The 15,493-nt window shown below is 38.8% G+C and overlaps 1 protein-coding gene across 1 annotated transcript; it reads right to left on the bottom strand.

Annotated features, from left to right (window-relative positions):
* Window positions 1-357: 357 nt before the first annotated feature.
* LOC101857698 (mitochondrial mRNA pseudouridine synthase Trub2) lies at window positions 358-12,638 on the bottom strand. The gene is made up of 9 exons (XM_005090893.3): window positions 12,586-12,638; window positions 9,436-9,723; window positions 8,406-8,543; window positions 7,599-7,679; window positions 6,634-6,698; window positions 5,974-6,055; window positions 3,685-3,757; window positions 3,236-3,375; window positions 358-823 (listed from the first exon to the last, which is right to left on the bottom strand). Exons 2-9 carry the CDS (start codon window positions 9,560-9,562, stop codon window positions 462-464), a joined length of 1,068 nt encoding a protein of 355 aa, XP_005090950.1. The 5' UTR covers window positions 9,563-9,723; window positions 12,586-12,638; the 3' UTR covers window positions 358-461.
* Window positions 12,639-15,493: the final 2,855 nt, after the last annotated feature.

Below are 15,493 nucleotides of genomic sequence, written 5' to 3'. Positions count from 1 at the left end.
TTTTTACACTAACCACATTTCTGATGTGTTTTCATTTATCTGTACCAACTTTGGTTCATATAGGTCATTTTGTTCACGAGTAAATCAGTTTTTTGTCTCTCCTGTAAAATTTTCCTTTCTGGGGTTACAAGGTTTCTTCACTCCACCAGCGTTATGCAGTTTTGCGAGCGCCGTAAAACCCTTTATTATTTAAGAAAAAAAATAAATTTATGTAGTCAATCCAGGTTACTCTTTGTCTTACCCTTGCTCTCCAGCCCCACATCATTTCTTCAAGCACCTCTTCGACAATGGTCTCGTGTCGTTTTAAGTGTCCAAAGCAACAATATATCTACCATAAAAAGGCAAAACATCAGCTTCTTCAAACTTTGATAAAACCTTTATTTATAAAAACTATTTTATCACAAAACAAGACCCCCCCACAAAAACCAAACAAATAAACAAAACAGAACAAACAAATAATGCTATCTGTCCGAGTTTTGACCGAAGTTTGAAACATTCTCATCAGCTGTGTCGCAACTATCAGGCTGGGCATCTCCAGGACCGGGAAGCAACACACCTTTCCCCCTTGGGGGCAGCAACTTCACTTTCTCTGCACGAGCTCCGACTAAAAGTTTGTCTGGCGTCAAGAGGTCTTCATTGCTCTCAATGTTGTCCACTATCTGCTCCAGATGCCACTGTTGCCGCACTAGGGCTCTGTCCAGTGTGAAATGACCATACCGTAACCGCCGGACACCGCTACAGACTGCCAGAGTCTTGAGCTTGACGGCAATGTCGTGGATCAGACGATTCAGTAAAGGCCCTTGCTCGTTTATGCTGTGAACCTCTGCAGATGAAAATGGTAGAGTGAATAAAATTAGTTTGTTTGAATAGAGAGCGTGCTCATATGACCTTATGTGGTTGCAAGCGCCATAAAACTCTTACTGAACCTACTTAATCGAATAAAAAGAAACATGACATAATAACAGTCATTTTGCATTGAGCTTGGAAAAGGGAAAAGATAGATGCAACAGAGTGAAAGAAGATAAGTTGTATCTTCAAGTTCATGTGGCACCCTCCAAACATCCTCTCACCCGAGAGAGAAATACAGTTTAGCTCTGACTGATAGAGAAGAAAGAAAAAAAGATTAGAAATAAAATGAGGGCAAGAATCTCTGTCAACACAAGATTTTAAACTAGACCAAGGAATAGTGAAGGAATTAAACCAAGAAAAATTGAAGAAATGGAAAGAAGCAGATAACAGAAAAGAACCAAATTAATAATTGCCATACTGGATGGCGTAATTAGAGTGAAGAGAGGAAAATTGACAGGATATGGCAATTTAATGCAGAGAGAAAAGCTTGGTGGAATGACAGAAACAGCTGCTTGTACTGTATGCTTCCAGGAAGCCGAGTATGTTTCTAGGTCTTCTAGAGCAACTGATAAATAAGATTAACCTATGGTGTCCTATACATTCCCACCCCCTGGACCGCAGTGACACCACCAAATCTGAATGAATAAAGTGGACTTACATGACACTATTGCTACATTTGCCCAGAAACGGATGGAGTAGCACTGAAAAGAAATGCAAGGAGTACTGAATTCCCAATAGACAACCAATCTCTCACAGCTCAGGTAGACAAGATCCTTTGAGATTGCTTAAAAGTCAAAGAAAATTTAAAAGATAAATCCACAGAACTATAGGCCTACATAGCAAGAGAGGAGGCGAAGAAAACTAAGAATGTTAATTATACACAAAAAGCTAGCTGAATATTTAAGACAGTAATGAAAGATAAACCAGAGGTAAGCAGGCTGAAATAGACTTAGGATATATTCTAATTTAAGCTAAAAAAGGGCATGCAGTATAGCAAAGTCAAATCGACAAAAAGAGTAGAAGATATAATCGTTCCTGCCCTGACTGCCACCAGTACAAACTACCACTTTCCACCTTGCCTTTTTTTATCATAATAACAACCCTGTCCAAGAAACCCACCTGTCTATGACAACCACTATTCTCCTTGACAATGGGTGGCTGTCTTGGACAGTTTGAACTGTATATTTGTACCTAAAAAGGCAAGTTTATCTTTACAATTATTATGCTATCTTGTCATATAGATCTACATATATCTTCTTCACAGTTCCACTGGATATAGATACATCTCATGCTCAGAAGCTAATTCAAGTTGTCTAGTAACTTTCACTGCTTCAAAATCAAATTCACACTATCAATACCTCTCCAAGTCCAAGGTGTGTCAAAAGCCGTATAACATAAACTTCAAGGGACTAGAGAATTTCTTTGTGTTGAGCTGAGTGAGTGCATTTATGAAACGAGCAAAAAAAAAAAAAAAAGAGGAGGCTCCTCACTCATTGTTCAGTTCAAATGCTTGGTCTGTTTCTAGATGCCTTGACTGCACAGAATGATGTTCAAGGGAGATCATAGCTGTTAACTCAATGTTTTTTTCGAAACTAATTATCAGTTTAACAGTTTAAGAACAAAAGTAGATAATACAACAAACTGATAAATTGGAGCCGCACATGATAAAGATAATCGATAATCTGAAAGTTTTAAAAATGGGATATTTCCATTTACTTTGGGATTTAGTTTAGTTGGAGTTTCATGGCACTTGCAACACAAATAGATTATAAAAATGGCAAAGATTAGGTGTTACTTGAGAGTAACATTTTAATAAAGGAGGAGAGATAGGATGATAGACAAGTGATGGGAAAAAAGAACGTCACTTAGGGAATGTTGGCAGCTTTCTTGTGTCTTGGCCCCTGTGCTGAGGACCAGAACAGCTCTCTCACCATCTGATGTGCAAGGGAAGTAGGAAGGAAAACTCGACAGGAAGTCTTGAATGTGTTTTATCTGACGCGTACTGACAATGGTAGGCTACTGTAAGCGGAAAAAAAATAGGGGGAGGAAGAGTCAGCCGGAAGGAATGATGAAACAGCGCTATACAAATTCCTTTGTGTTAACCAGATCTGCAGGAATTTTCAATTATGTTAAGGGAAGTTCACGATGCATAAAATAAAGAGGGAAGAAAACTCCCCCGAAATTTCTTGTTTAACAGCTTCGTGTTAAACAAAGTCTAACATACATAAACTCTGTTCCCAACACAGTCCTACTGTTGATGCACTTCTTGCCTGTATGTGAAACAACAGGACTTGATTTCTTTTCATCAGACAATCACATACAAACAGGAAATATGCTGGGGATGAAGCTGCAATGGATAATTAGATTCTGTGGCATTCACATTTACCTAAGGTGAAATCAGGCAACTGAAAGTCAATGCAGCGTACTCCGTAGAGCAGGGGAGAAGTGTGTCTCTTGGCAGGCCGGATTATGCCAGAGCTGGCCATTTCATATGCCTCCTGACTGTCTGGATCAACACCGCTCAACCTGATGAGATGGAGAAAGGAAGAACGATGAAAAGACTGAAATGTTTTTCAACTGATTTGGAATTTTAGTTGAAAACAAAACAGCAAAACATATCACAGTAAACATTCGTCTACAGGTACATTATCCAGAGAACAAAGGTCTTGGGCTGCCAAACAGATAACAAGGACAATACTGGTAATTCTGCAAAGAAGAGCAAACAGTAGACTAAACCAAAGCACCCACCAACCACATCTTTGACTCATTATATAATCAAAAACTAATTTTCCAATAAGACAACAGATAATGGAGCTTTTCATCCAAGTTACTCACACATGCATCTGTTTGCTGTAAGCGGCTTGAACTGCTGCACACACTTTCTCTAGTTTGGATCGAGTCACATGTTCTGAAAAGAGTAGTTTATTTGTCATTTGAGTAAATTGAGTAAAGAGTAGTTTATTTGTTGTTTGAGTAAATAGTAGTTTATTTGTTGTTTGAGTAAAGAGTAGTTTATTTGATATTTGAGTAAAGAGCTGCACATTGACAGAACAATGGTCCTGGGTGGTTGGCGGGTGCTCTGTTGTGGTTTGCTCCTTCTTTCCTATCAAACGTCTATCGTCCTTATTTCTCCTTTTTTGAGTATGTTACCCTCTTGTAATGCATCTAATATCCGGCACTTATATGATATATGATCTTATTGTGTTGCAAGTGTCGTAAAACTCTTACTAAAAAGAACAATGGTCATTTAGTCTGTGGGATTTTTTTAAAAAGCAAAAATATTAAACAGAAATAAGAGAGTGCTGAAGTGCTCTGATGAGAAATTGACATTCAATTTTCATTACAGAATAGAAAGAAAAGCAACACAGGAAAAGACAGTGTACATGATAAACAGACTCTGAGTGTATTCATCATTTAACAATAATTAATAATTACATTTATAAATATAGAGAATATCCACTCTACAGCATCCTCTATGCATCTTTCATCCATTATAATCCCAATAGACCCTAGAACACTCAGAAATATTCTCATGGGGCTCTCGTGGCCTAGAGGTTAAGGTGTTGGCCTCTTATTCAAAGGTCCCGGGTTCGAATCCGGGTAGCGACCGAAAAATTTTCATCTCTAAAATTGTCTCCTTTCACCTCCTTTCCTGCTCTCTAGCAATGTTCTGTCATCTGCTTTCGTCTCCTCTTTCAGCCCCCACCCCCTCACCTCCTTTGCCCCCTCCTCTGGGCTCCTGACTCTTTCTGCAGCCTGTCTACAGCTACTCCTTGGCTCCTTCTTAACCTGATCTTCTGGTAGGAAAGATCCACACCTAGCCTTCTCGGAAAATGGCGAAAAACCTCAAAGGTCCTACGTACGAGTTGCACACATTAAAGATCCCTTGGTGGTCCAAAATTGATAAGAGTAGGCTTCGGCCGCCACCCAGGCAAAATTCAAAATTTCCTACCAACTGAAAATGTTTAATGTGTCCCGCACGCTCATATTAATAATAATAAAACTAAATAATAAATAGCATTTGTATAGCACAGATCCCTGCTCGACAGCAAGCTCTACTCCATGAACTTTATACACTATATTATTCCCTCAGCAGACCATAGAACACTTAGAAACATTCTCAGTTTCCTGGGAAGCATACAGAGCAAGCAGCTGATTAAGTGCTCATTAACTAACAAACTGACAAGATCATTCACGGTCGATAGCTGAGTACCCATTCCCACCTGGGTGAAGTGAGGAAAATTCGTGTAAAGTGCCTTTCCGAAGGACACAACGTTGGGCTCCTGACGAGATTCGAACCCACAACCTCAAGGTTGCGATTCTGACAGCTTAACCACTAAGCCACCAACCTTATGCAGTTGCGAGCGCGGTAAAACTTACCAAAAAAAAACAAAAAACAAAGGACACAGTAAAGTGGTTACACATTTAAAAGCTGTCATAACTACTTGCAATCTGGAATGTTTCAGTTATTTGTCCACACAGACTACATAGAACCTTTCACACTTTTCAGACATAGAACAAACAAACAGGCCACAGAAAAATATTTAAAAATATTTCCACTTTCTAACTTCTTCAGCAGAAAAACTCTTACTTTGCTGACACTTAATAACAAAATTTAAGCCCAACTTTTATTGATGTAAGCGTGTTACGCTGCAAGTGAAAAGTACGAACATTTGACAATTTTCTAGAGGCCGAATCACTGACAAAGTTGATAGAGATCTTGAGCTGGGCCACTTTTTGGGCAATTATCTATTTTTGACATTATATATTATCGACTGCTTAGTGTAAGACTCTACCGTACGTCATTCTAAATTGTGGCATACGATGGAGTCTTACACTCAGCTGACGATATGCTTCAATTATTTGCCATTCCTGGTTGCCTATAAGATGTTACATGTGTGTCTCGCTAATCATCCGGTTCTAATTTTTTGGTTTAGAGATTAAGCCACAAACACAGAGTATATTTGTATCTGGGGATTCTTAAAATGTGCGTGTCCGTACCAAATTCGCTTGTATTACTTCGCTGTGGGTGGTTTTATCTTGCTTATTATATATATGAATTGTGTTGTGTTCTAAAAGGAAAATGAAATATATAATAAAAACAAATAATTATGTGGAACCTACTATAGCTAGTTCTTTCAAGAACTCTTCCTTTCGCAGTGAAGTTGTCAGTGGCCCAACCGAACCGACCTTTGAGATGATACACCTAAAAAGGAATAAAAAGTAAACGAAGACACATTAAAGTGAACCCACCAAAGACCAGTCTCATTCACTTATTACCACAGAAAACAAAAACTATACATCTCAAGTTAAAATAAAAGATCAAGCTCCACAAGACATCTCAATGCAATTAATTTAAATACCCTACAAAGCCCAGGAATGATAATGCTTCCCGGAAAGATTTGTCTCACTCATGATTTCTTTTTCAAACTCAACAAAACTTTCAGTTAATATTCCATGTCATTCGAACAAACTTTTAGCAATCTTAGAGCTTGTTCTATTTATGATAATCATCTGTTGAGAAAATGAAACAGGTGTCATCACTAATAAACAGCATTAGGTTATACTAAAGGATAAAAAGAGTACCTAAACAGGATAGTTAACTGAAAACAGCGGTAAACTAAACTAAAATAAAATCACAGATTTTAAAAATTCTGTTTGAGTAGCCTCTCTAGATTGAAAACCAGCTAAACCGAAGAAAATCAGGCAGTCCAACAAACATATCCGTTGAAGAGGACTCCACGGTAAATCGCTAAAGGTTACTATTAAGATTGAGACACTTACCCTAAGGTACTTGGCTTGAGCGATTAGGTCAATGAAGCGTTGCCCATGACGACCAATTCCCAAGACTGGAAATACATTATGAATGGCAAAAATTGTTTAAAAACATACAAGTTACAAGTTGTACCTTTCAACAAGATGACTATGACAATAGCTGTATAAAATTATATAAATAATGATAAAAATAGCTAATCAATTAATGCCTGATGATGACTTCTGCATCTGCAAAGGTGACAATTTTTTAAAGGGAAACAGAAGAAATAAGGACTAATCCCTTTGTTACCTTATGACTATGACGTACATAGCACATCTTAAAAAGGCGTAATTTTTAGATTGTGCCATAAACATGGATGGCACAAAAGTTGGCAAAATTTGCTATTCCTGGCTGCCTGTAAGATGTTACATGAGGGTCCCGCTAATGTACAAATAGATCTGGCTTCCGCAGGGAAATGCATCACACAGTATGTTGACGCCAACGAATGGGAGCACGCTTGAGTCCATGATTCTGTTGGAGGGAAGGTAAAACCACCACCGGAGCGGGACAAGGAGAACGATCTCTCCAGAAGACAAAGAAGAATATTGTCACAGTTACGTTGCAACATGAAAATTCCTATCCTACAGCCATCCCCCCATAGGCTAGGCTCTACCCCAGACGACTCGTGCCCAAGATGTGGAGTCAGTCTTGACAACTTACGGCACGCACTATTCGAGTGACCGCAGGGAGACCTGTATCGCGAACCGCTGCTGCAAGACAATATCCGGCGCGGACCAGGTGTGCTATGGACCAGACAAAAAGAGGTCGTCACATATCTGACTGCATGCGGTAGGATGCCGCTCTCCGCGGGAGTCCAATTATAGAAAGAAAAAGAGAACATTGATCCTGTGATGGGTGCCTAAAACACTTCCCATTCTAGTGTGAGGGAGTGTGTGCATGTGTGTGACTCAGGCCTTTTAAGAATAGTACTGACCTAAAATTCCAGACGCTGAGCTTGACATTCCATCCACAAATCTTATCCTGAAGTCAGATGTTTCAAAACGAGGGCCCAGAACTGAAATTTCACAAATGGCATAAGAGAATGGCATTAAGCAGACCTGGGTTATTATAAGAGCATGACTAACTAATTTTGAAACTGTCTACCCTCTTCTTTATATAGAACAGCAATTTCTGTAAAAAGAAAAAAATATGAGAGAGAAAATAGCAGTCATCTTATTTTACTCAAAGAGAACTGGGAAGGGATGCTAAGCTTGAACAAGTCTACATAGCACATAACTGTGCATTGTAATAGACAAAGCACAGTTAGTGAGCTTACCCAGTTATAAAGTCTACCCAACCTGCAGTGAAGTTCTTTCAACAATGCAGTACAATGTGGTGTCGTGGTTTAATGGTTAGGCCATCGGGCTTGTAACCAACAGTTCATGAGTTCGAACCCTGTCAAAGTGTCCTTGGGAAAGACACTTCACATGAATTTTCTTCACTTCACCCAGACAGTTTGTTGATGTTTGAGCTCTTAATCAGCTGCACTGTATGCATCCTGTGAAGCTAATAATGTTCTTGAGTGTACAAGGGTCTGCTGGGTTAATGATAGTTGTTAAGTGCACACCATGGCATCATCATATTTTATCTTTATAAACTTTCTGAAACCGTCTGCAACATTGATACAAAATAAAAAATAATAAACAGAGAGCAATTTAAATGTAATATTTATTTAAATGTAGTACAATAAATGACTGACTTTACAAATAGGCCTATGAAGAAAAATCAACAAAATGCATACCAAGCCTGTGTTCTGACCAATTCTGTAACGACACTGGCTCGGCCTCTATGGAAAGGGATGTCTCTGTCTCATTTTCTGCAATGGGCTGACTTCTTGTGAGAGGAATCTCATACTCATAACAAGGTAGGGCATTCAGATCTGAAAAATAAAACCATAATTGTCACTATGTCCACCCTGTTGGCCAAGTAAGAAGTGGGCCATTTTCAGATCATCATACATTCTCTAGTTGTGGTCTATGTATTCTCTCTTAAGCAGAATGAGTGACCAATGGGAATGGACCTAAATGAATGTCCATTAGGGAGTAGCAAACATTTAAGACCTCATATTGATACTCTAGAAAAGTCCCCACTTATTCGGATTGTTATCAAACACACCCAATGCATGAAGCAAATTTAGCACATCTAGAAGGCAGCGTTTGTACATTGCAAAGTAGAGTAGCACTTCCCTTTCTCTACTCCAATAAAACACTACCTTTGCATTATCTTTTTACAAATATTTTTTGTTGTTTCTTTCAGTCTTGAAGCCAACAGATCTGACAGTCGTTCCTTTAACAGACAAACCACTGAATTCTACCTGACTAGAACCAATGATTTTGCAACATTTCTAGTTTTTTTTTCTTTAAAATGGATCGTGATTGAGCTGTATTTTTGCTGGCTACACGAGAAGCATCAACTGTATTGTTTTAAGTTTAGCATAATTTTTCGGCATAATGTAACAGTAATTGATAAATTACTTATCATGGATGAAAAGTCACATATTCAATGGTTCAACATGTTCTAATTCATTGAAAGGAGGTTTGAAAAAGAACTAAATCTATAAGCTATCCTGTCGCCAAATCCTGAATCTTGTTTTTTCATAGAGCAGAATTTATCTAGAGCTTTAAATTGGTATACAGCAAGAGCGCTTAGAGTAAGGCTATAATAACATGATGATTGGGTGATTACATTTTAAAGTTTTTTTATCAATGTATACTAACACAACAGTTTCCCATAGTATCCATCTATGATTGAACAAGAAAATTAGAACTTACCACTGGCTAAGTTTCTTTGAATGCTTTCAACAGCTCTGAACACAGGGAGTCCTGGTGGTTTAAAGATGCAAAATATCCCGTCAAGCATTTTGTATGCTGTAGGGGCCCATGAAAATCTTGATCCCATCCTTTGATCGATACATCAATAGTTATAGTTGAAATAAAGTCCTCCAAAGCTCTGTGCAAGAGGCAGGATCCTTTTTTTTTTTCAATTGGGTTGCTCTAATTAAAATGCCTGGATCACATCTAATCAGACTAACAGTGAGTCATCATCGTGTTGTGCCACATCTGAAACAGACATCAGCGATCATAATTCATCAATCATCTCTCTTCTCAGATGCATGACTAGTAAGTACTACTGCTAATAGCTAAGACTTAATTTATGTAGTAGGCCTACAGCCTGGGTTCTATTCAAATCTTTGTTACTACGACCGCAGAATTTTAAAAACCTAGATCTGTTTTCCTGTAATTTGATGCTTTGCAATAAGGTTTGACATTTCTTAGAAAACCATTAATTCTGATTTGCAACACATTTTTTTTATAGTGGTCATAAAATATACAATGTCATGTTTGAACAGTTTGACGACAAAATGCAACAAACGTCGATTTTTAAATTTGGTCGAAATAAGTACCATTCTGTCAAGAAAGGCGAGGCTCATTCGAGAGTTCAACTTCTTTTTTCACGATTTTTCCTCTTTAACTCTCTTTCTCCTAGGGTGGTAAAATCTCTCTTAGTTCTATAGGAAATTTGTTTCACATAAATGGACCGAGATATATGAGAAAGATAGGGTGTTATCGTTTGATGATCTTAGGTTTCTCCCTGGCTTATATATATACAGATAAGTTCTTGTAGATAAAAAGGAGCATTTTTATTTACACATTTGAAACACATGACACAAAATTTTAAATATTATTCTCTTTTACAGGGGACCAATGCAGTTCTTTTAATAGTGGAGTGAAATGGTCTCGTTTTTTTAGATCTTGTTATCAGTCTAGCGGACATGCCGTTAAACGTAGAACGACGCATCTTCCTGATTGGCTGAGAAAATTTTAGTAATGTGATGTCATCACTTCCTATGATACCCACTGACTATTTTCAGAAAGCTGTGGAGGTACCACATGGAATGACGTGTTTTTGGTGTATGCTTAATAACATTTTGGAATTCCTTGATCTAGTATTTGGACATGATGGTGCTTTCAACGAAGTCGTGATAACCAAATAACAGCAATTAGCGGCCTCAAAACCGAAGAATTTTTCTCCTTTCTCTCCATCTCATGCAAAGCACAAGACTCATCCTCCATTCCCAATGCTTTGCATTGCTATCTAGTGTGCCTCCTAATACTATAATATCATGTTCTCCAAAGTCAAGTGGATGGGCGAAGGTTAACTTAACAGCGATACTGAGAAGGCCTTGGGTGGGTGGGAACGCGATGCGGACTGTGTGAAACTGGATGAACTCTGGATGGGTAGGGCTAGATTGAGACCTTCATTTTTGTTTCTTTTCTTTTCTTCCCCGATCAGAAAATCCAAACTCCCATTTTTACTTTAAATATGTATTATTAGATCAAAGCCTAGATGTAAGATTGTATCATGTTTCCACACAAGAAGTGTTCCGGGGAAAAAAATAATAATGCAGAAATGACGGTCAGTACACAGCCAAAACACGCACACACTGATGCTCTTTGAGACTTTCGTCATCAGAGGGAATAGCTGTTTAAATTACTGGTATCGGTACATCATGTAATATAACAGCTTGTCTCCTTTCTTGTCTTTATTAGCCTTAGTCACGTTCAATGAGAGGTCGGATCCAACGAGGACAACAAGTCGGTCCCGGCAACCTTGTTGAATGCGACACCCACTGAATGCGGACTCAAGTTCGAATAGAGTTGGCCTAAATTTTTAAAACAAAGCGGTTTCATTTTACCTTGTTATTTTAACCATAGCCTATGGCCAAACGAAAAGGTAGTGTCAATTGCCACCGAGTGACGTAGTGGCAATTGACAAAAATTGACTTTTTGTCAAGGAAGTGGCTATTCTCACCCGGGGTGAGAATAGAAAACGATCGACCTCTTACCCCGGGTGAGACTTGCCACCATAGGCTATTCTCACCCGATGTGAAACAAGACCTGTTTTTCCTAATTTCGGAATACCTTCTGTCGATGTGGATGATCAAATGGATAAAAAGGCAAAGAAAAGATTACGTTATAGCACAAAAGTAAGCTAATTTTATCGACGACTACAAAGATGCTATGGCTATTTCACTTTTCGAATCGACCCGAACTACGGGGGGCGCCATTTTGTTTTGCCCGAAAGTTCTCGCAAGATCTACTCCTCCCCTCTTCTCTCTCTCTATCTCTTTCTGAATACACTGTCTATCGGTGTGGATGATCAAATTGACCAAAACAAAGTTTAAAAAATGATGTTAAAACACAAAAGTAAGTCTACAAAGATGCTACGGCTATTTAACTTTTCGAATCGAGCAGAACTACGCGGGTCGCCATTTTGTTTTGCCCGGAAGTTCTCGCGCTACTCCTCTCTCTCTCTCTCCACTGCCCACAGACAAAATTGTATGCTTTTAGTAGGCTAACAGTAATAATGGAACGTTTGTTCACAGCACAGAATTCTACAATTTTTCTGTTATCACAGTGTAGAATTCTGTGGTTTAGGGTGAACGCAAAATTGGTTGGCCTAGATCTAGATCTAGGCTATAACGGTGAACGCGCACCGGGTGAGAATAGCCAAAAAAAGTCAAAAGTAAAAGACTCGCCTGCACTATTCTCACCGGGTGAGAATAGAGGTGGCCTTTTGTCAATTGCCACCGAGTAAATTGGAGCTCTCTTGTGTTGGTGGGTAGATCTAGCTTATTGTGCTCGAGTGCTCGGTGTTGTGTGTTCGCCTCTCTGTCCCTCTGTGTGTATGTGTTCGTGTGTGTTTGTGTGTGTGTGGGGTGTGTCTTTGTCTTTTCCTGACCCCCCGTCCCCCGATAATAAATCTTCCTCGATATAACGTGAATTTCTGCTTGAGTTTGTGTGCATTTGTGACCTAGAATTGCCTGTGTTGGTTCAACACCAAAAGTAAGTGTAGGTTAAGGCTTGCCTAGATCCACAAAGTGATCAAAGTAAAAAAAGGGAATGTAAACAAACACTTACCTAGTCTTGGTTTTCAACAAGGGCGCATCCATTTTAAGAGCTCTTATTCTTTTAAAGCAAAAAAAAGTAAAAATATACCAGATAAGCTAAAGATTATGAATGAGGACAAAGGGTTGCACACATAAACTCAAAGTCAATAAAAGCAGAAGAAAAAATACTATAAAGTCAAACAAAAACAAAATTGTAATTAATTTTGTGCCCACATGCTGAAAAACTGCCAATTAAAATTTTAAAAATAAATACTTGCATTGTGTAAAACCATGTAATAACCTTTAATAATTCTCGGACCTACTAAGTTGCTAAAATCAGGCCAGTATGGCCTGAAAAAATTCTGTTTCAGCGAAGATTATGGTACACTATGTTATGATCTAAATTCTAATGATTTCTGGCCATGTATCTCCTTTTTAGTCCACTATACACATAATAAATCCATGTTTCTGGCTCGCCTATCATTATTAGGCCTACTATTTAATGATTGATCTTAATGTATTCATGTATTTTCTGCTTAAATTGCGGTGGTTTGTTTTGGACTGATAGCAATTTGAGGGAAAGGCAAACAAGTGTTTAAAAAGTATCGGTTTCAACTCTTTCAAGATTCATTTTTGAAATTGGTCGCTTTTAAGGACAAGCAAGCGGGCCATCATTGCCTTTCTCACCCTGTAGCAGGACTAGAGAACATGAAAGTTGGAGATTATAGACAATTTTTGACAAGAAAATGTTTTCGTCGTTGTCAGGTTTCGATCCTGGGATCTTTTGAACAAGAGAGGAACACACCTTCAACACCATACCCCAAGACTACGAGAGCCCCCCCCCCTCTCCGGTTTCTGAAAGGCTAGATCTTGCAAGACAAAAATAAAAGCATTATTATTCCAAAAGTCTCCTACGTTTCAACACAAGCATACTGTTTCACAAAATAACAACGGACGTGCCTAGGTATGGCAAGGTTTTTCTTTACACGTTAGCTTCTCACCAAACGTAAAGAAGTAAAGTATAGATGATCTCCGACATTGACGCTTAATGGGAAATCGTATTTCTGTTTGGGCAACTTGACTTGAAAGCTTCTACTATGCTTATAAAAGGAAAGGTCCATATAATAATAATGAGACCTCCAAAAATGCTGACATCTCAAATCATGAGGAGAATCAGCGTTTTATGTTGGGCTTTAAGTCTAAGACGTCTTTACAAACAATTGTCACGAATGGCTGTAGTTTTCTTGTGTCATCATCACCATTGCCTTTCTCACCCTGTACCAGGGTATAGGACACGGACAAACACTTTTCACTTTGCTCTATTCTGGGCTAGCCTCTTGATGTTATTCCATGTCCTCCCACTTTTCTGTACATCAATTTCTGTGATTCTTCTCCAGGTTCCAGGCAGTCTTCTCCTTGATCTTTTACCTTGTGAATTCCAATCCAACACTTTCTTTGTTCTGCAGCTGCCTGACTTCCTGAGAGTATGTCCAATCTATCGCCACAGCCTAATTCTTCCCACCAGGCGTGGTTCGTCCATAGAGCACGGTCGTGCAGTGCCGCCCAAAATGTTTTAATGTTCTATGACGTAAAGCACCCACAATAATAAAATAAAAGACTCCAGAAACAAACACTAGCCAAATATTATATCAAAACAAGGCCCTCGCTCTCGCCGTAATTGTCATTTTTATTCTATAGCGCCGTAAAACATCTACTATGCCACGCCTAAGTTCATGCGCTGTATCTAAACACAACGGGATATTCAACAGAGGAAACCTGACCTATAAATCGTTCTTTGGGATAACCCAAGCGATGACTACATTTGTAGAGAGTTTGGCTGTACATTGATATTAATAAGACGGCACATCTCAAATGTGCTCCTGCCGAATAGCGCCGAAACATAGCCCACAGTAGGCAATCTAAAAATAAACGCCGTAGACTGTGCACTATTCCATGCCCAAATTATGTGGGCCCCGGAGCAATCCATCGGAGTGCTCAAGTGAATTGTGATTGGTTCATTGTCTTGTCGCTATTTTAAGTGACTCTGTAACCATGAACCTGATGGAGGTGAACGTGACATACTTAAGTCGTCGTCCTATGAGTTGTGTTTTTGAACGGTTTTGTAGTGGAGTGGAGAAAGGTATTACTTGAGTGTTCAGTTTTAATGCAGGATGAATGAAATTGACGTTTAGCTAACAAACAGATTTAGTTCTAGAAGTCAAAGCCACTAGTAAAGAGAATGAAAATAAAAGCACAAGGTTTTCCTTCACCAACCAAAAGATCCTAAAATTGTACACCATCCCATTTACTCTGCCCTTGATTATCTTCAGCTTAAGATAGCTTAATTGTGCACGCCCACTTTTTAGACCCACGAGCCGCCCCTGCTTCCCATCTCATCTCTGACTGGGATCTGTCTTGTTTCCTTTACACTTCTTAGTTGGTCACACTGTCTGTCCATCTGATCCTCAGTAACTTTTTTAGACATTAGATCTAATTTGTTCAAGAAAACGGATCCTATTTATACAAGTCTGTGATGCGTTCAATGTTTCACATCCATACAACAGGAGTGACTTCACATTTGTGTTGAAAATCCTCAGTTTTGTTTGAAGTGAGATATCTCTGGTTTTCCAAATCTTATTAAAAAACATGAAAGCAGCCTATGTTTTTCTAATGCCTGACTCCTCTTGTGCGGGGCATGTATATTTGCTTCGAGCTCTTTTTCAGCAGACTGTTTGCGTGAGATGTAAACAATAACATTAACACGAGTTGTCTTACTACATTTTCTAAGGCTCCGAAGATCTGACATCCGAGTCGAAAAGCTATAAAACGTAATGTCATTGACGAAACTTTTGACATGTAATACGTGTAATGTTTCGAAAGACTCGTGGCTCGATGTAGGGCTAATAAAGCGTCTAATTCATACGCGTACACAAACACAA

This window comes from Aplysia californica, unplaced genomic scaffold (genome assembly GCF_000002075.1).
Source record: "Aplysia californica isolate F4 #8 unplaced genomic scaffold, AplCal3.0 scaffold00023, whole genome shotgun sequence".
Taxonomy (NCBI): Eukaryota; Metazoa; Mollusca; class Gastropoda; order Aplysiida; family Aplysiidae; genus Aplysia; species Aplysia californica.
Note: the sequence above shows the minus strand (reverse complement) of the source record. Positions and strands in the feature narration are given on the sequence as shown.